The sequence below is a fragment of the Centroberyx affinis genome, unplaced genomic scaffold, assembly GCF_046629955.1.
Source record: "Centroberyx affinis isolate AG114_WGS23_722 - 3 ecotype Tasmania unplaced genomic scaffold, CSIRO-AGI_Caff_v1 ptg001293l_1, whole genome shotgun sequence".
NCBI lineage: Eukaryota > Metazoa > Chordata > Actinopteri > Beryciformes > Berycidae > Centroberyx > Centroberyx affinis.
In genome coordinates this window covers 292,499-313,681 of record NW_027279799.1, presented here as the reverse complement: position 1 = coordinate 313,681, position 21,183 = coordinate 292,499, and the positions used below count along the sequence as shown (strand labels likewise).

At 43.2% G+C, this 21,183-nt stretch overlaps 1 protein-coding gene across 1 annotated transcript; it reads left to right on the top strand.

Annotated features, from left to right (window-relative positions):
• The first annotated feature begins 11,262 nt into the window (after window positions 1-11,262).
• Window positions 11,263-16,838, top strand: tent5ba (terminal nucleotidyltransferase 5ba). The gene is made up of 2 exons (XM_071525462.1): window positions 11,263-11,718; window positions 15,182-16,838. Exons 1-2 carry the CDS (start codon window positions 11,563-11,565, stop codon window positions 16,208-16,210), a joined length of 1,185 nt encoding a protein of 394 aa, XP_071381563.1. The 5' UTR covers window positions 11,263-11,562; the 3' UTR covers window positions 16,211-16,838.
• Window positions 16,839-21,183: the final 4,345 nt, after the last annotated feature.

Here is a 21,183-nt window from a genome sequence, read left to right as displayed (position 1 = left end):
GTGTTCATAGGATACACAGTGTGGACCACAGACGACCCAAAACTGTTCCCTGTTCACTGTGTATTGAGTTCTTCATGATGGAGAGTTGAAAAGAGGCGACTGGGCAACAATACTCTTATCAGTTCAGTTAGGAGAAGATAGTTGCAGAGAAGTCGTGTTACCTAACAGACCACAATGTCTTGGTTCACCAGACATTTCTACACCAGTCTGCACAGTCACTTACTTCCTTAGAAAGGTCAAAGGTAAAGGACTGTTTGTAAGAGGAGATATTAATTTGATAATACTATTATCCATATCCTCCCTTGATCTGCTTTGGGATGCATGCAGACCAAAAAAGATTAAATCATGTGGACTGTGGCTTAGACATTTTTTTTGTTGCAAATAGCCATTTAAAATGGAATATAATCTTTCAGACTGTGGTAAATTGTTTCCTTGGCTTTGCTGATGACATGATGTTTATCCTGTGCCCAGGGTTATACTTTTAAAGAAGTAGTTTTGCCTGTAATTATTGAAATTGAGAGCCAGGGAAAAATAGCCTGAAGGCCAGTGATCACAACGGATCGCCATGGCGGCTAAAGTTGGAGGTTGACCCTTCTTAGATATTACTGTGAGCTAAAAAGTGAGCATGGTATATCCAAGTGAAATGTTGCTTCAAGGCCCTCCTAAAAACTTTGTTGTGAGGCCCTGCCTGCATGTGGCAGCTGTTGCCTCCTGCATGCAGGTGTCCTGTACAGGAAGCTTTTGAATTGTTATTGGAGCAATGTTATGATAATGTAGCCCTTGTGTAATATGTTAGATGTAATGCCAAGGTGACTCCATACATGTGAAAAAGATTCTATAGAAATCTCTGTTGGGAAACAGGCTAGATGTTTGGGAAGTACCTAGAAGTTGTTTTTTTTTTAAATAGAGTTAATTTTGGATGCAGTGATACAGTTTCATCGTAGTTTCAAACTCGAGTTCTTTACTCATATATCTGCATTCCTATTTGTAGTCTTAATTTTAGTTTTAGTGAAATATAATACCCTTAATGGATTGTTTTAAACAAATATTTATGTATCTATTAGCTCATTTGACATCAAAAGAATCCTTGCTGAGGCATGTGAGTGTACCAACCCACATAGATATATGTCTCGCAAAATGAAAAAGCCAAAGCATCGCTGCCTCAGCATCTGTGTTGCATTTCGACCACAGCCTCCCATCAACTAGCAGGGGATATTTGTTTGCTATAGAATATGAATCTGAATATGATTTTGGTAACGGTGTTGATGAAGGTTACCAAGTCCTCACTATCTGTTGGGTTTATTTTTCAGCAGAGTTCACATGTGGCTTGTTTGATTCCTGGCTGGTTGAAGGTGATTATTCGCTTAGTGGAGTGCATCACGCTTGTTAACCCCAACCGGTATGGCACAGAGACCAGACCAGACCGGACCAGGCCAGGCCAGGCCACCCAGTGTGTGTCCGGCTTTACTGCTGGTTTGGAGAACGAGGCGATGTATTTTATGCAAGCTTAGCAGACACCATGTTATTCCAGAGAAAATGTTAGATCAGAAAGAGGAGGTGGCATTTACAAGCACGGCAGTAATGTGTTTCAGATGAGCTGACACACCAGTGGACTGGACACAGAGCGGTTGAGCTGAGCTGGTTCCGTTTCCCTATTTTCAGTGGATGTGGTAATTAAATAGAACCAGGCTCGACAGGACTTGGTTAGCTGGGTGTCTAATGTGACACTTTTACTTAGCTGAGGCTCGCTCTTTTCTTGAAACCCATGAGGAAGACGCAGCAACCGAACTGTGGGGAAAGGTGCTTCTTTCACCATTCTTTCACCAGAATGTCATCCATTCTGATTCTGATTCATTATGCTCGTTCCTCTTCAGCGAGACTCTTTTGGCCTGCTGTCATGTGTGTAGGAGTGTGTCACACTCACACAAGTCTTTTCCTCATCACTAGCTGGTCTGACCAGCGGAGCACTGAAGTACCCCCCGTGAAAAAATACACAGGTGACTCACAGTCAGCGCTGTTGTCAGGATCATCGTCATGATTTCAAGAGCTAAAGTGGGTCTCTGCACTGGGCAGTGAAGCTGGACCAAATTAGCCCTGTACTGAGCAGAATGAACCAGCTGCCAGCGGGCTGCACCTGCCAACATGCACAGTTTGTTGAAATTGCCAGAGAGACATAAAGCAACTGAGTCCAGACAGATTGCTTAAAAGTGGATGCACATGGCAAACTTTCTTGAACAAATTAAGTTACCAACTAACAAAAACTAGGTGGCATTTTCTTCCTCATAGAAGACCATGAAGTGGAGAAAATTCGATGAGTGTGTGTGTGTGGACTAACTGCAATGCCTCGTGCTTGTGTGTTGTTTTTCCAGGTATATCTCCTGGGTGTAACATGGGTGGATTTGGTTATCTGTGCGTTGAGTGTTTGTGCATGGTGGCAGCGTGTGTGAACACCTTAAAAAAGCCTCGAAAGCCTCTTGTTGCTTCCAGGCCTTACTGGATCAGTTGAGTATTATTTATTGTTAGACTTGTGCATTAGGTTTGTTGACAGATGCAATTTGTCCAGAGATTAATCTGGATGAGTATCTAGCAGCCAGTAGGTGGGTTGTGGGTCTGGACAGTTTGTTGACTGTACATAGGTCATCTTGGGTGATGGTCGATGAGATGATCTTAGACGTATTATTGATTGTTAATTGATCATTGGACTTTGGATTTGGCTGTTTCTGTATCACACACAGGTAGCAGCAGTTATTAAAGTTGGCACGTTATAAATGGATGGTGTTGCTCTTATGGTCGGTCGTGATTATCCCACTAACTCACAGACTCAGAACCCCCTTTCCCCCCTATCTTCCTATCTGCCTGTTAATCGCAAAAACATTTCCACTTTTCCAAGATACCATATCAACCAAATTACAGTGAATGCAGGAGTTGGGTGTTTGAGTGATTTTTTTTTCTTCAGTGCGCAGATTAGATAAGTAAAAAGACGTGATATCCCCAGTTCTCGCAGTGGAAAAACGTAGGCTCGGTGTGTCGGTGTGGAAAGAGCTCCCCATGGAAACCTGAGCATGTGCCATGCAGCTGGATTAGTGTACCAGTGTACCACAGGGTCAGGCCTTATCAGAACAGTGATTATCATACAGACAGCCTGATATGGACTCAATCAAGCTACTAAAAATGCCCTAGTTGCTGACAGATCGTATTAAACATAACAAGGCTGACCTGCCAACAGATAACCCATCACTGCTTGTTTCTTCCAGCCACTGTGTTTTTGAAGCCAGATGGTTTTTTTTAACAGCTGGAAAACAGAAATCTTCTCTCAATGGATTTCCATATCCAGAGATTACTTCCACGGTGCAAGATGAAACAAAATGGTAATTTGTTGGCCGCTGCAACAGAAAGTGGATATCAGTGCACACAATGTACTGTACTACAATCACCATAAAGCCCTATTCTATCATTATCCAGTGAGCATCAATCAGGGGAAAAGGAAAAAAGATCTGTTGCAACTAAACTAAAGTAAAACATGCAATCATTCAATTACTCTACAGAGCAATACACAACATTTTAAAAAACATTATGTTTTGACTGTAATAGTCTTATTCAGGATAACAGTTTGCATGCATTTTACACAAATATACTCCATGAGAGTCTAAACATCCTACATCTGTTTTTTATTTGATAGGTTTGAGAAGGTCTCTGTAGCCCAGTCAGAAAAGAAAGTGAGACCTTTTGTATCTTCATTCGTTTTATGAATGAGAAATTCAATTTTAAAGATTTTCTCCAAATCTTTTAAATGTGTTTTTATGATCTATACTGTAAGATAGTCTAGTCTAGTTTATCTATATACCCCTTTATCACAAGCATGTCTCAAAGGGCTTTACATAGCATCATATACAGTACATGTCATATCACCTGTCACACCAGGTGATTACAATGCTTCTTCTTCTTCTATCTTCTTCTATTATTAGGTAATATTGGTAATATGGGTCCTGAGGTACCTATACTGTACAAATACATACATCGAGAGAGGATTTGGTTATGTACCATAATGTTTACGCAATAGTTAGGCCACTGAACTTCGGGCACTCGGTCATGGCCCAGGTTTATGAAGCAATAACAATAAAGGGAGCGATAAGCCTCTGGTCGTGTCCCTCCACTATGGAGGGGAGAGGAGGCGGGACATGGTGACCGACAGATAGATACTGACTGCTGAGTCATTGAAGGGACAAGACCAGACATATACCCAGTGCTTAATTTAGCTAAGGCAAGAGTGGGTTAAACACTCCATATCACTTATCATGTTGATGTAGCTTAATATGAAACTATGTAAGGGGGATAAAGGGGGGCAAATGGAGGACAAGAGAGAGAATCTATTCTATGGTAAAACACCATAGTCAGTTTGTGTAGGGAGACCGCAGTGTTTAATTGTACAGTCAAATGCTTGGTGCACAGGCTGGAGAGTATGAAGTGAGTGGCGAGTGGTTTGTTGATGTAATCATACGCCTAAGGATCACACTGTATGAGCCGCAGCTGCTGCTAGCGGCTCTACGGTATGTAACTCCGAACAGCCTTTGGCCATGTGTGCAGCAACGTCTGCCTCCCCCCTGCTTCCAGTTACAGTGCTGCATAAATCTCATCCCTTCACCAGAACGCTCACATGAATCTTTTTAACTACGGCAAAAATAAGCCAAGTTTGTTTTTGTTCGAAAGGCTTGCTTTGTGATCATTATTAACAAAAAGCAAAGTCGCACCTGTGATGAATTTGGAAATGATTGCGAATCATCGATTGTAAATATATTTGTTTCCTAAGCGTACCTTGTGCTTTTGATGTTGTAAAAGACTGTGTTGCTCTTGGAGCATCCAGCTGGCCCTCGGCATGATGGGAAGGCACGTGCGTCTTCAGGGTTTGCAGCAGGAGGATTTAAGAAAGCTGGACGATGATCTGAGAAACGTGCAGCTGACACATTTTTGTTAAGTATCTATTCGGTATATCATTCAGACAATGGTTAAATTTGATTGACAGTCGAGGGGTAAAACCGGCCCTTCTGCTATCAAACATGCGATATCAGTTGCATGTGCTGAACTGTGTTGGTGTGATCACAACCTTAACAGAGCCACTGACCTATGTTGACCCTGTATAATATTCATAATATTTTGTCAGACTTGACTCTGACTGGCACCCCTAAAGAATAACTGTCAAACCGCTACAAACTGCTGTGGATATGGATGCTGTGGATGGAACTGTTCCATATCTCTGCTGTGCGGAGCCTCACAGGCTTCTGGTGGATTGTCACAATTGTTTTTCAATGTGCTGCGCTCTTTATTACCCAAGGAAGAAGACGACTTTCTCTCTTGGCTACTGGATCGGGGGTGAGGTGATTTCTGGGAATGAAATTAGAGCTCACTGCTAAATAGGGGTTCCCCCTCACTTCTGGTAAATGTTCCAGAGAATGGAAGGGGCCGTTTCCTCCCCTGGTAGCTTTTAAAATGCCACGGCCACACTAGGCACATGTGTTATTCACATGTTATGAGGTGACATGAGAAAATTACAGAGCATATTTATTTTAAAGACTTTCAATGGCTGTATTTGCTGACTGAGCGGTATTCAAGACTTTAATGTGGACCTGGATCTGCACAGCGCAGGCAGACCTCAACAACTTGCTTCAGTTGTTTTCCTTTGGTCCGTGGAGAATAATACCAGGATGGGAAACCACAGTGAAAAGTCACGCATGGACATCTACTTACACCAGTATTGGGAATCGCAGCAAGCCAACAGTTTTCGAAAAAACAACAAAAAACCTATTATTACTGACTTTTTTTTTTCTTTTTTGTAGTCTTTGACAAGAAAGGCCATTTGGTCAAGGATCCCTATAGCTATAGTCTTCTTCTCCTGTCCTATTGGGTGTGGAGAAATTGCATAATGTGATTTAGGCTCCAATTAAGGGAGCTGCCCATGTTGGGACATCCCAGACATAGGATGCAGGGGTGTTTTATTACCAGGGTCATGCATTCCTCTCTTCTACATGAGCTCCCCTTTAAGCAGCAAGTCACGCTGAGGCATGCATGTGCTTAGCTGGGAGTTTGGCTATAAGGGACCTAATGCACCAGAGGTTTGACTGATTGGCTAATGTCCAGGTCCACATATGCTTGTGCATGACTTCTCCTCAGCGTCGCTCCCTCGGCTCTCAGCTCTCAGCTCAGATAAGCTAGGAAATTGATTTATTGGAGACGTACAGATCTTATCACACCCTTTAAAGTCATTTCAGATCTTGCATTTGTGGTATGCCTGGGATGGTTTGAATATTGTTTTTGTTTTGGTCCATGAATTTAGAATGCCACTTTTTTATTCATTCTATAATGCCATCAACTTTCCACACACCTTCATTGTGAGTCAGAGTGTTTTTTTTTGTTTATTCTTTCTTTTCCTTCAATCCTTCACACCCTGGTGTAAAGCGAGCTGAACCTTATGTAATGTACAGTCTAACACTATATTTGACCTTTGAGCTTCGGAGCTCTGCAACTATGCAATCACCTCTCTTATCCCAAGTTGCTACCCGGGCGATGGCATAACTATAGAACTACAGGGCCTGTATCTGGAATAATCTTTTTACTGCATGGCACAGTGTAAGGCCACAGCTCTGTGTTCAGTTCTTAACTTTGACTTTGATGACTGATTTCATTATCATTATTGAATATAGATCAATAAGAAATACAAGAAAGACAAGAAAACAAAACTGATTCTGTGAAATGTAAACACTATTAACAGGATGGATGGGAATGAGTTCACTATTAAAACCAATGTTAATATCTACTTGTAACCTATGGGAAACTAGAAGGGCACTCGGAGAGCGCAGACCAAGGTTTGTGCTATTATTGCTTGTTCGTGAGTCGGCTCCGGATCCGCTCCAAAATTTAATGGGTTCTTCTTTGGCCCATGCTACACCCTTCCACAAAGTGAAAATCGGGCCAGTAGTTTTTCTGTAATCCTGCTAACAGACAAACAAACAAACAGACAAACAAACGGCACCGAAAACATAACCTCCTTATAAGGTATGATTACAAAGTAGACACCTAAATTCAGGGTTGGTTAACAACAAGAATAGAAAGGATCATTACGGTTTAATTTCAGTGTAACAATAGTATGACCAATTATGCTCAGATTAAGTACAAACAATAATATGCGTAGGCTCTTGTATATGAGCTCCAGCTCACTATACAGATGACAGGGTTTTCTGCAGTGGATCAGAGAGCGGATGTATGATGCCACTCGAATGTATACTGTGTTTTGGTGTGTTTACTTTTACCAGTAGCACACACATATTTGTTCTGTCAAGCACTACTGTAATCAATCAAGCAGGCAGTGAGAGGAATCTGACGTCAGCAGCGCTGCTGCCTGCGTAACCCTGTTCCTCTGTCCCATAGATTTGTCGTCTGCAGCAATCCAGGAAAGTAAACTTACCTCTTATCACACATTCTCTCTGTCGCAGGTAGGCCCTGCTGTCTAGGCCGACTGGTCAGCTCAGCCAGGTAATGCCAACTGCCAGACAATAGTTGCCATGGTAGTCCAAACCTCTTACTCCGACAAACAAGCCTCTGATAAGATCAGACTGATCCAGGTCATTTTGGCTGACATAATCACAAAGAAGAAACACAGCGGTAGTAGATTTCAATTCAAAATCACATAGACAGTCAGACATTCAGTGTGATACCAGCAGCTGCATCTCTACTCTAGTTTAACTCCTGGATATAACAATACTGTTTTAACTTGTACAAAGTTACACCTCATGCACAATGTAATTATAGACCATGACAAGCAAGGGAAGTCCTTTGAGGAAATAATTCAGCTATACGATATGAGCCCTATAGATCTTTAACATGGCAGCAGAAGCTACTAAAACGGGCTTCACAGCTCATCCAGTGTGACAGTGAGCATGTGTTATCTGTCTTCACATGATTACTCATCGTGACAGCTCACTGTTTAGTAACATTGATTTTCAGCCACGCTTTTATAACATGCTGTGACGTCCAATGATGTCCCTCTACTTGAAAAAAGGCCATTCCACTGGATTGCTCCCTTTTCTTCTCGCTGTTGATGAGGCAAAGGCAGATAGACAGATATTAGATCAAAAAGAATTACTGTCTGATGCCTTTTATCAGCCTCTGCCGTATCACTGGACCACAAACACAGATCATTAAAACCACAACAGACTGCATAGTGCGGCCTCAAATTAATTATTCCTTTTACACAGCCTTTCATTTGAAGTGTTGAATGTTTGAGTGCTCAGGACTAACACATAGTTTCGTAGTGTTTGATCACGGATAGAGCAGGATTAGGGGCCTGTCTTACACATCATTTATTTAAGGTGTGATCAAATACTGGCTATCTCACCCCGCCTACTAGACTCACAGTCTCATTTGTCATGGTTCCAGCAGGATGTGGACTTTGGGATGAACAGAGGATCTGACAATGTTGACTTAAATTCACAAGAAGAGGAATACAGAATTATATACCAAGCTAGTGTATTAATACAATACGTCCATTTCAGCAGGCTTTTTTTCTGTCTTGTTTTGTTTATTTCTTTTTTTTTTTTCCCTTAATTGTCTGGACCTCAGCAGAAGAATAGACTCATCCGATTGCGTCCCTCTGACCCACAAGCATCAGGGCTTTGAGGGAACCTGAGAATGTCAAGAGGCCTGACATTTATCTCCCTTTATTGTTCTCTCATTCCCAAATGTTTCACATTCAGGTAAACGGCGGCTTTGCTCCCAGGATGCACAGCTGCCACATGGCAGGTTATTTATAGTGCGATGACGCAGGTGTCTCACATCAGCACCTGGCAGGACCCTCAGCTGGAGACGCCTCTGCCCAGCTGCCCAACAACCGTGGATGCTGTTGCCACGGGAACAGGATTATGTTGACATCACAGGATTTGAAATGATCTTCCATGGAGACAAAATCCATGTTCCGCCCCCATGACGGTTACGAACCTCTCATGGCTTCGTGAGCTGCTGTCGGCCATGAGATGAGGCGGCTGTGTTGTAGGCAAAAGTCGAGGAGTCTGTGAACCAAACATTGAAGAACAAATACACTCTTGCATGCGTGTGCACACACACACACACACACACACACACACACACTGTGTAGTCAACAGTAGTCAATCTTTGGGAAAGGCACATTATGATATGTGCGTATTTGTCTGTCTGTGTTTTATTGCTGCATCACTAAAGAGACACACTAGCAAATCGTGAAATGAACTTTACACTATCATAAACATTTTACAGGTGCATTAAGATGCTGTGTGGACAGATCTGAGTGGTTTGATATTATAAACCGTAGACTATCTGGGTCATGTAATCGCGTTATGTCTGAGAAAACAGGAAATTGCTGCAGTTTTTCACCTATATTGTTCATTGGGAAGTCACAAATGTGTGTAATATACTATATCCTGTAGTACAAATACTTATTGAAGCCTTTATATGCCACTGTGGTGAAAAAACTGCAGTCGAGTCTGATTATAACAGAGTGATTTCTGCCATTGTGTGAGGTCCTTCAATGAGGGATATTTATGTAAAATATATCATAAGACCGCATGTAAGACAAGATAAGATGAAATGTTGATGAGCCCCTAGCAGAAATGATGCAGGTGAGACTCCCAGACTTGGGGTCAACATAAAGTAAAGTGGTCAAATGTGCGTGCGCAGTATTTGTTTTAAATCAGGCCTCCTGTCACAATACTTCAAATTTATGCTTCAGATGCACCAGTAAATGGCATAAAAGGCTGCCAAATGCTCTCTTCTTACCAGAGGAATTTCTTTATATCTGCGTTAAATCAAGTAAAGAAATGCTATGTGCTGCAGATAAGGAGGCAGAGTGGAAAGAAGTGCAACAAGGTATCTGAAATCACTGCACGAAAAGGTAAGTGGAAAGCTGAAAGGGCAGCATGGGTTATCAATGCCTATTCATACACTCCTGCACAATCAGGAGCACATTAAATGGCTGCTTGTTGATGTGGTTGTGGATTTTAATTTTCCATTAGTTTACTGAAACAACAACTCAAAGATAACAACGCTCCATTTCACACACGGCCATTCACTAAAATGATAAGAAACTATAAAAATATGTGATTAGCAAGCAATATTTTCTACTTTTAATAGTGCATATCTAGTTCAAATATAGGCTACTCAATTGTAGACAACGTGTAACCAGCTTCTGAACCATTTTGAGCAAGTCTGTTTCCGGTATATTTCAGTGAAATAGAAAAGGGATTAAACTCTTCAACTCTATAAATACAATTCTATAAGCTGCTGCACATAACCTTTCTGAAATATAAATGAACAAACAGTGAGGCTACAAATCGATGGATTACCATGTGATTGCACAGTATTTCTGCTAGGCATAGTAGGCTACACATGACATTGAGTGCAAATTTAATAAAGCCACATATTGCTTCTCATACGCTCTATGATGGTGGTGTAGATCGATTGCAGAAGCCCGTGAGGGAGGGAGACTATATATTTTAATGGGGAATGTTGAGAGAAGAGAGGCCTAGAGGTTAAGCAAATTGAGCTTGTGACAGGAAGGTTGCCAGTTTGGAGTTTTCTGGATGTCAGTGAAAATCTAGAGTGGACAAAGTGACTGAGAGAGACATTTTTCCACTGAAAGAGACATATTTCCCCTTTTCAAGTTGAAGTGCCCTCAAGCAAAACATTTAACCTCTCACTCCAGCACTGGAGTTGTTCGGTGGCCATCAGTCAAAGCCTGTGGTCTTCTCTTGGGCAGCTCGCAGGTGTGCACACTGTGTGCGTAACAGTGTGACCGTGAAGCAGGGCGTTGCTGAAAAACAACCTGCGTGCTCAGCTAACATTCCCTGGGTAAATAAAGGTAAAGAAATACACCATGAGGGGGGGAAAACAGCGCTTTTGTTTGCACCCCTGTAATCTGACCCATGTAATAAATCTTTTTCTACTTATCTGATTTTAGTCTGACATTGATGGCTAGATTCCAGTTTTATGAACTCTTGTATCTAATGTTGGTGCAAGCCGACTGTATGGTACATAAGACTGGCTTGCTGAGGAAAGCCCAGTGAGCATGGAGAGGGGAGGAGGCTGGCAACGCACGTCACGCGAAGGGTGTTCCGAAAAGGCAGTTCCTTCATAATCAATGAACAAATACAGCAGCCAATCAGAGTGCTTATGCTAATGAGGAGGCTTTAAACCCTTTGGACCAACCTTATGAATTGGTTCTTTGCAGGCTGACCGGATAAGGCGACACACACCAGGGAACAGGCTGTAACCCACACACTCCTGACTCAAGTAACTTTTTTTTTGGCGATCATTAAAACACCACTTGCGCTACTTTTTGACGTTAAGGTTATTCTACACAGTGGGACTTTGCTCGTTTTATCTGGGCCCCGCTGACAGCAGCTGAAACTCGCAGGAATATTTTACTTGCATTTGAAAGATCACACCAAACCAAAGAGAGAAGAACCCGAGCTGTGAAGGAAGCGCTGATTCAGATTTTGCTGTTTTTAATTTTTTTTTTCCTTGGCTGAAAATTACATCGCGATGTCTTGCGGTGATGGTTCGGTTCAGAGCCGGCGGTTCTGCGTGTTGTCTTGGGATCAGGTGCAGCGCTTGGACTCCATCCTGGGAGAGGCTGTCCCCATCCACGGCCGAGGAAACTTCCCCACACTGGCCGTGCAGCCCCGGCAGATTGTTCAGGTACAAACTTATACGCACACACACACACACACACACACACACACACACACGCGCGCCTAGTTCAGGATAATTTATCAGATGCAAATATCGTGTAAGTTAGAGAAAGATATCCCATTTATAGATGCACTTACACCACAGACCCATTTGAATTCCACAGCTGTTTATTCTCTAGGTGGGGAGGAAATAGTGAATACAGAGACAACCTATGACAGAAATAATCATCCTTACATATTCCCTCATTGTGTTAACTTCTAATGAGTGAAATAGTGAAATGAAATTATTCTTCATTTGGCTGTGGACTCCCTAGAAACCCCTCAACATCCCCCCTACTTTGAAAACCAGTGATGTAGAGCAACACAGTCTGTGTAGCCCACACCTGTTAAACCCACCCAGGATATAGCCGACATCAATGAAGACTATCACTTTATAGATTCTGGGTCTTTCCTTGCTTAGTTGTATTCTCATGATAGATTACTTCACAGTTTTGGCTCTTCTGTTGCTTGAATTTTGCCTCTTTGCTCGTAAATATTTCCAAACACTGCTATTTTGTGCTTCAGATATGGTTCAGATGGTGCTATGACTGTAGCGTATGAAGTTAACCTACCTCACTTACTGCTCACACTTTCCTGAGCTATATCTCATATCCATTTTATTGCGCTTACACACACTGGTTTACATAATCGAAATGATAGACATTCATGCTGATTTGCCTTTGCGCCCAGCAGTGTTTCACATTCAAGAAACAGAATGGGATAAAGCAGTGAGGAACATACAGCTGTTACAACCCTTTGCCTTCAGTTCAAATGTATGAACCACGCGCATGCCACAGTCCCTCCACATTTCCAGCCTCTTTTGCATTGTTGCTAGATCATATTTCACCTCCCCTGCGGTGTCCAGAGAGATAGTTCTGTATGTGCGGAGCTGCAAAGCAAATGCGGCATCAGAATAGTAATATTAACATATTAGGGTTTTAATGTCATGATCGGTTAATCTGCAATATGATCCTTTTTTCCTTTCATTTATAAAAATTACTTATTCGAGATGAGATCAGCTGCTTGTGAAGCCCAGAGCTCATGCTTGTGGTTCTGGAAAGATGAATGCTCCATTGAGTATGCAGGAGACTTAAATGTAGGCCGGAGCCCCTCATGTGCGGAATCCCTGTTCCCCTGGATTTCCAGAGAACCCCATATAATTTTATTTCACCAAAACCAAAAATTTGCCATCTGCGGCATAGATTAACCTTACAATTTGCTGTACACTCACACACACACACACACACACACACACACACACACACACACACAAGTTCTACAGTCAGTCAACTGTAAACCTCCTGAGAGAGAAACTCCTCACCTGTAATAACAAACTAGAATGAGCTTTTATGTATTTTTAAATGGTTTTGATGTTGTGATTTTACCTCTTATACTGCCCATCACAGGAGGCATGGCTGAGAGTGTGGACCTCTGTCCCGCCACAGGGTCAGAGGTCATATCAGAGGAAGTTTCTGATAAACAGGCCACTAACCTCCACTGCAGCATCACAAAGCCCTAGAGTCCAAGGAGTTGCCTGTAACTGTAGATCTAAGATAACAATACCCTCTGTCCTTAGTTGCTTCACAACTCTGAGCCATGGCCTAATTACAGTATGGAGGAGTTATCAGTAAGTCGGGCTAAACGATACGACTCCTTGATCTTTTTTTTCCCCTAAAAAAAAAAAAACGCAGCATGGGCAGACCTAGACAGTGGGAAAGAAGTGAGGGAGACAGATTAGGGGAGACACAGGAGAGGAGGCACCGGCAGGATTTGATGTTTCGCCAGCGGAGGCATACCTGTGGTCGCAGAGGCCTTGGGCTTAACCACTTAACTGTATGTGGGCGCGTACGACTCCTTGTAGTTGGAGGGCAGAGGGAGGAAAGGTGATAAGTGCAGGCCTAAACCTAAGCTTTGGCTTGGACTACAAGGGAGAAGTACCTCCATATCAGGAGGACCACAGGAGCACACGACAAATAAGTGACATAATAATTGGTCCTAATTGGAATTTGGACCCAATCAGGGCTGGTTTATGGATAAATGATTGCAATGCTACTATCGCCAAGCTAGTATTATGACTTTGTTCCCCCACACCTCCCCTGTCTGAGGTGTTGACTTGCCTTCAGATGTGTTTGTTTGTCCATAGCCTGACCCAGTATGTATAAATAGAGCCAGCTTGTTATCTGATCACCATGGGAGAGAGAGTTAACAACCCCCAGACACTAATCTGACAGGTCAGTGCCGGAAGGGAGATTTAGGATTGTGTGCGTACGTGTGTGTCTGCGTGAAATGACTCAGATGTGCAGCAGGTTTTGCTGCGTGTTTTATATGCGGTTTTCAGTTGTTCAGTGGAATATTGGCTTGTTGAGTCCAGGTGTAGCCTAGAGTTAGGGTCAGTCACATATATTCATCATTTTGTAAATACCTGCTCCGTGTATCAACTTTGCATCAAGTCAGCCTGCTGTGTATACGATAAATAAAAAATGTCAGTCTTCAAAAATAGCTTTGCATAATATAACACTGAAGCTGCAGCCAGCGGTTGTTGTGTCGTAGCGCTTGGATCTGAGGTTTTCCACTGAGAACTCTGATCACTTCCAAATGTTCTTCGAACAGTGCATTTTTTATGGCACAATTATCCAAGTGGATTGAGACTTAACAACTGTCATTCCCCCTTAGGCGAGTGACTGCACTGGATGTATCCCATCTTTGATGTCTTTTCCCTTTGTGCTTGCTCGTAGTGAAGTTGACATACCAGCGCTCAGCCCTGCCCAGCTGTAGATCACAGAGCTACAAGTGTCAGGCTTTAGACATCCACTTCACATGTGGCTGCATTTTGGCAAGACACCCTGATTTAACCATCTTACAGGTCATTGGGATGGGGGAAGGGGAATGCTGCTGACCCTTGGTGACCCGAGCAGGAGTTTTCTCATAGGACACTATCAGTCTAGCAGATGACTGTTTGCTCTCTGTCACTCACAGTTCATAGGTGTAAATCTTGCTGTGGTTTCTGGTGCCATCCACACACCCACAGGGAGCTGGACCTGAAGCAGAGTCACACCAGCTCCGCTGCTCTTTGTCTGAGCCCCTTAGGTTTCACTCAGACTGAGGCTGATGGTGATGAAATGGACTTTTGTGAGCAGCAGTATTGATCTCGCTTTCACAAACTATTGATTTTCATTAGGCCCATGTGGAGCTTATTAGGAAATCTCAAGAGTTTGACTTGAGTGTTTGCAGATTTCAGTGGGGGGTTTTTCAGTGTTTGTATAATTACAAAGTCCATGGTGGATGTCAGAATTCTTTGGATTCATTCATTCAGTTTCCTTTCACTCACTATCATCTTCTGTAGAGAAAACATGTAGACATGCCTGTATATACTGTATACTGTATATGATTGTATGAATAACGTGTTATGTCTGTGTCTCATCCCTGTCCAGGTGGTGCGGGCGAGGCTGGAGGAGAGGGGTGTGTGTGTTAACGATGTGAGGCTGAACGGATCTGCTGCCAGCCATGTGCTCCACCAGGACACCGGACTGGGCTACAAGGACCTGGACCTTATCTTTGGCGTGTCGCTGAAAGACGACCAGGCCTTCCGTCTGGTGAAGGACGTGGTGCTGGACTGCCTGTTGGACTTCTTGCCGGCCGGGGTCTCTAAGGAGCGCATCACGGCATTGACCCTCAAAGAGGCCTACGTACAGAAACTGGTGAAAGTCTGCAATGACACAGACCGCTGGAGCCTCATCTCGCTGTCCAACAACACGGGCAAGAACGTGGAGCTAAAATTTGTGGACTCTTTGCGACGGCAGTTTGAATTCAGCGTGGACTCCTTCCAGATTTGCCTAGACTCTCTGCTCTTGTTCGACCGCTGCTCGGAGACGCCGATGTCCGAGAGCTTTCACCCCACGGTGCTCGGGGAGAGCGTGTACGGGGACTTTGAAGAGGCCATGGACCACCTGTGTCGGAGGACCATCGCCACACGCAGCCCCGAGGAAATCAGAGGGGGCGGCTTGTTGAAGTACTGCCACCTGCTGGTGCGGGGGTTCAGAGCCTCGTCGGAGGCGGACATGAAGCAGATGCAGCGCTACATGTGCTCGCGCTTCTTCATTGACTTCCCCGACATAGGCGAGCAGCAGCGGAAGCTGGAGGCCTACCTCCAGAACCACTTTGCCGGGATGGAGCACAAACGGTACGAGTGCCTGATGACTCTGCACCACGTGGTGAACGAGAGCACCGTGTGTCTGATGGGCCACGAGCGCCGCCAGACGCTCAGCCTCATCTCCATGCTGGCGCTGAAAGTGCTGGCTGAGCAGAACGCCATCCCCACTGTCACTAACGTCACCTGTTACTACCAGCCAGCTCCTTATGTACAGGACATCAACTTCAGTAATTATTATATAGCTCATGTGCAGCCGCCTCTGGTCTCGCCCTGCAGTAATTCATACCAGACATGGCTGCCTTGTAACTGAACTACAGCCAGGACAGAGGTGGATGTCTCTCTCTCTCTCTTTCCCTGTCTTCTGGGATGAGAGGAGGCTTGGTGGCATCGCTCTTTACCTTTCAAAGGAAAAGGACTGGAAAGAACTGAAAACACACAAAAAATTGAAATCCATGTTTGCCAAATGTGACTTGACGAAAAACAATCTTGTACTGCTGTACATCTGATTTGAGCCGACACATGTATTTTTTTTCTCACTTATTTTCTCTTGCAAAACATCTATAAGATTGCTGGTCATTTCTCAGATGTAGCGATAATATCTTTTCTTATTTAAGTAAAAAAAAAAAAATAAAGTCTATATGAAGCTTTCTATATGTCAAATGACAGAGAAATACATTTTTGAGGAAACAAACATCGGAGCTTGTGTTATTTTCATACACTGGCTTCACTTGACTTATTTTTTTAATTACATGCAGGACCAAAGATGTATTTGTCATTCAGAAGGGAATGTTGTTATTATTCCAAGTGCCTGAAACAAACCATGAAATGTTCCTCTAAACACCTCTGTAAAGTGAGAACTGTGCTTTCAAAGAAGTTTTCTTTTCTAGACTACTCCATATCTCTTTTCAGGAACAGAAGCATTCATTTTTGTGAGATTAAAAAAACAGAGAAAATCCAGTTTTTGTGTTCTGGTTATTTTAATTTACCCTTGGTCTGTTTAAATGATGACATCACAGTATTCACTTGGTCAATATCTGAACTAGCTCACCATACATACCATCAAGTTGAATATTCTCACATTACTATCATGAACATGTTGTCATGTATGTTGTCTTTGAACCTGTGACTTCAGTCCTCTCTTTTGGGATGGATGGATGGATGGATGGATGGATGGGAGGTATATCCTTGGTATACTTGATTTGCTGATGACAACAAAGACAGCTCATTTCCAGTAACTAGCCCCATTGAAATGCATATAGTGTCGGTTGGAGTGAGTTGCATTTGTTAAACTGGGGCTGAGGATCCATTACAATCTGAGGACATGAACCATAAGGAGGCTTTTCTGGAGCACAATGGCTTCTCTCTCTGCTGTGATACTAAAGCTTCTAACAAAGACCGGCCTGTTCTCCCACCCATGTTGCCACTGGAAACCCAGCCCTGTTTGCTTGAATGACACTATATCCATGTCATTTTGTCCGTGTTGATATCAAAATCTTCAGAGGCATCAGCATGGCCAGAATGTTTATTAAAAGGCAAAGATGGGGGATATGACCTAATTCATATGGGTTTGGCCTGGGCTCCTCAGAGGCCCTGCTAGTCCCATTTGACTAGCATTATGTACATCAGCTGTGCACACTGAGAACAATAAATACAGTTTATTTTGTCATACGCGAGACACACCCAGTCATTCCTTCTCCATATTGAGCTCTCACTGAATAACAAAGCTATGTTGAAAAGCAATGAAAAACAATCTTAGAAATATAGTATAAAAAAAGATGTAATAAGGGGATGTATTTCCAGTAGCATATTATGTTTCCAGAGCTATCAAATGATCTATTTAGTACAAGGGTGTTAGTGTTGGTCATGGTGTCAACTAATCAGTTAAATGGACAGGCAGGTTACTGGAGAAAGCCAGTAGGTCTCTTTCCAGTGTGAAATTCTCCCTCCCTCTCTCTGCTTCTCTGATTTCCTCTCTCTCACGCAAGCTTAACAGAAAACCTACAATATTTAGGCCTTTTTTTGGCTAATGTAATTGTAAATAAAGTAAAAATTGTAGGCAATTATAGTTCAATGCCCTTATGGGCCAAGGAGAGGCTTAACAATGGAGCAATTACTCACTCAACTGTTTGATAGTTAGTAGTATAATTGCTAGAGTGGTTTTGACAGGTCATTAGTGTCAAGGTTATTTTTTGATAGGTTGTACCAGGAGAGGCGGGTGACAAACTGTGCAGTTTGCCACTTGCCTGTTTAGGCTCATGACCTCTGCAGTCCTGTTGGTTTATCATCAGGGTTCCCACAGGCCTTGAAAACCCTTGAAAGTTTATGGATTTGAGAAAAATAAAATAAGGCCTTGAAAGTTTTTGATAATGAATGAATGGCCTTACAAGTGAATGATTTGACCATGATTTCTTGACCTGATGAGTAAAAAATTTTGCCTCCATGATGTCTACTTTTGACCAACGTCATGTCTTACCCCAAAACATGGCACTTTTGAGTCCTTGAACTTCACCAAACAACATTGAAGCATTAAAAAGTCCTTGAATTTAATGTCCAAGTGAACCCTGTGACATTATTTCAGGGATTGTTTGGCCTAAATGGCAACATATTTACTAATGGGATTATTCTGATTTACTTGGCTCCAACTCATCTGTAATCCATTGTATTGTTAGGCTGTTAACTCTGAACATGATATTTGTTTCTCTATATAAAGTAAGAGATTCTGACCATTCAACAGAACATTGAACTGTTTGGAGAACATTGAAGTGTTATGAGGTGAATGATTATTTTGGGTTGTATAATTTAGAAGCAAACATACTTAAAACTGTTTCATGCTGGTTCAAAGCATATTCTGATATAAGAGTTTCCAAACTAACATCCTGGTAATCTGTCATTGCCATTGGCTGTGCTTGTCTTGGCATGGTGTCCAGGCTTTTCTCTGTCATGCACTGTTGATAAGTTGTGCCTTTTGTGCTGTGTGTTTTCCAAGCAGTTCTGAGGGTTTTGCAAAAGGATCTGAGAAATTGAACATCCGAGGGTGTGTGCTCATTTCTTTGAAATGCTGTATGCACATAAGTTGCACTGAAAGACATGAAGAGCAATATCTTCATGAGGTCGATATAACGTGTCAGCTGCTGTGACAGCTACATATAAGACATTTGAGGAGCTACTACAGTACAGAGCTGGCTGGACTGTCACTGGCTTCCATCCACCAGCTTGCAACCCCCAGTTTTATTTATAGAACAAGAACATAATTTAAACTGGAATAAGAGATAGTGGAACATTACTTTGTACCTTTGACATATCTAACAGAAGACCAAGCAATAGTAGCATTGATACAGTTGATTAAAATCACAGTATTATTAGTTTCCACGGCAAGATGATGAAGGTAATAGCTTGGGATAATAGTCTGAAATTTCTGAGACATTTAATTTGGGCCAGTCTGTGAATTAGTGTGTGGGTTGAGTATCTGTGTGTGTGTATGTGTGTGTGTGTGTGCGTGTGTGTGCGTGTGTGTGCGTGTGTGTGCGTGCGAGAGTGATGACAGGATACAGACACAGTAATGACAGAGATTCAATGGTTTCTTGCCACAACACATATCAAAATCATCCCGGTCCGTTATCTGTGCTATTACCGCTCCTGAAAAGGGATTTATTCACCCGAGGGAGCGATTATAATGTCCCACTTACCCATTATCCATGGGAAGTTTCTGCATCAGTGTCTTCCTTCGGTGCATACTTTCTCTCCGTATCATCTCCCCATGCACGCCAAACTTTTTTGACTCAATCCAGACCTTAATGACCTAAGTTGGGATAAGGAGATGTTTCAAATTAAGATGTCCTGGGTGAGCACATGACTCTGTGGATGTGACATCATCCTGGGGGTGCAAAGGGGAAACACATGTCTTCGCTGAACTGCGTGATTGGACCAAGCTGACGGTGCGGCCTCAGCTGGAGGAGCCGTCTGGGTCATGTCAGCGTGTTGCTGTGCGGCTGGAGTGCGGCGTTGAGAAATGTCCACAAGTTCTTCACCAAATATTTGTTCGAGGGATTTTTGGGGGTTGGGCGGCTGGGGGTAGGGAGTGTGTAAATCCAAATAACAATACTATAACATAGATAGCTGCTCTCAATTAATGACTAATGATGATTAATTAACAGAGAATATCAATACTCTTATCTCTACTACTACTTATCATATAGTATAGTATAGACTATATACTATAGTCAGAGCTCTGCACCTGTACCATAATACAAAAGTAAATTAAATTCAAATGGGAAATAAATAGATCAAATTACAAGTATCTCCACTTTCCTCTTTTAAGACAAGACAAAACTTTATTGATCCCTGTGGAGAAACTGAGTAAGCAGAAGATCTGAAAGAGCTGAGCAAGACTAAGATGCAGCTGGATGGACCTTGGTTAGCACCAAGCTGTGAGGCACCAAGCCACTATGTGTGTGTGTGTGTGTGTGTGAGAGAGAGAGAGAGAGAGAGAGAGAGGGAGAGAGAGAGAGAGAGAGAGAGAGAGAGAGAGAGAGAGAGAGAGAGAGAGAGAAATGTGTGTGTGTGTGTGTGTGTGTGTGTGCGTGCGTGCGTGCGTGCATGTGGAAGGTGATGTCATGATGCCTGATGGAATATGCCAGAGAATACCAGCGCAGAGTATAGACAGTACTCTCTCTATTGGGGCAGTGGGGAAGAAGAGGAGGCAGCGGGTGGGTGGAGGGGTTAGTGAGAGTGGTGGTGGTGGTGGTGTGTGTGTGTGTGTGTGTGTGTGTGTGTGTATGTATGTGTGGGGAGGGGGGGGTTACCAAAATAGCTCACAGGAGAGAGAGAGAATCTGTTATTCCACTTCAGAGAGAAGGGTGCGTAGGGAGTGACTGCAGATTCTGCCTGCTGCTGGAGAGGCAAAATAAAGTGGGAGAGAGAGAGAGAGAGGGAGAGGGAGAGAGAGAGAGAGAGAGAGAGAGTGAGGGGATACACACACACACACACACACACACACACACACACACACAGGGGGAGCCGGCACTGAGCATTCCTGGCATTGCAGCCCGCTGACAAACAATCCTAACTTTATCCAGTGCGCCGGGCCAACTGAATGGGTGCAGTGTGTGGAGTTTACCCACCGAGGGGGGCAGTGCCCTCCACCACAGCACTCACCCAGCCCACCCTACCCCACCCCCACCCGATCCTGCACTCCATCCCCACCCAAACACTAAACTGTCTGAGGTGGGACTGTCACCTCAGTGCATCGCCTCTCCTGGTAATGTCAGACACTCAAACTGCCCA

What these genes read in the sequence shown, in the direction of transcription:
- tent5ba (XM_071525462.1), top strand. Translation starts at nt 11,563, where the DNA reads ATGTCTTGCGGTGATGGTTCGGTTCAGAGCCGGCGGTTCTGCGTGTTG. An exon ending in AGCCCCGGCAGATTGTTCAG is followed by an intron (nt 11,719 to 15,181) that starts GTACAAACTTAT and finishes ATCCCTGTCCAG; the next exon opens with GTGGTGCGGGCGAGGCTGGA.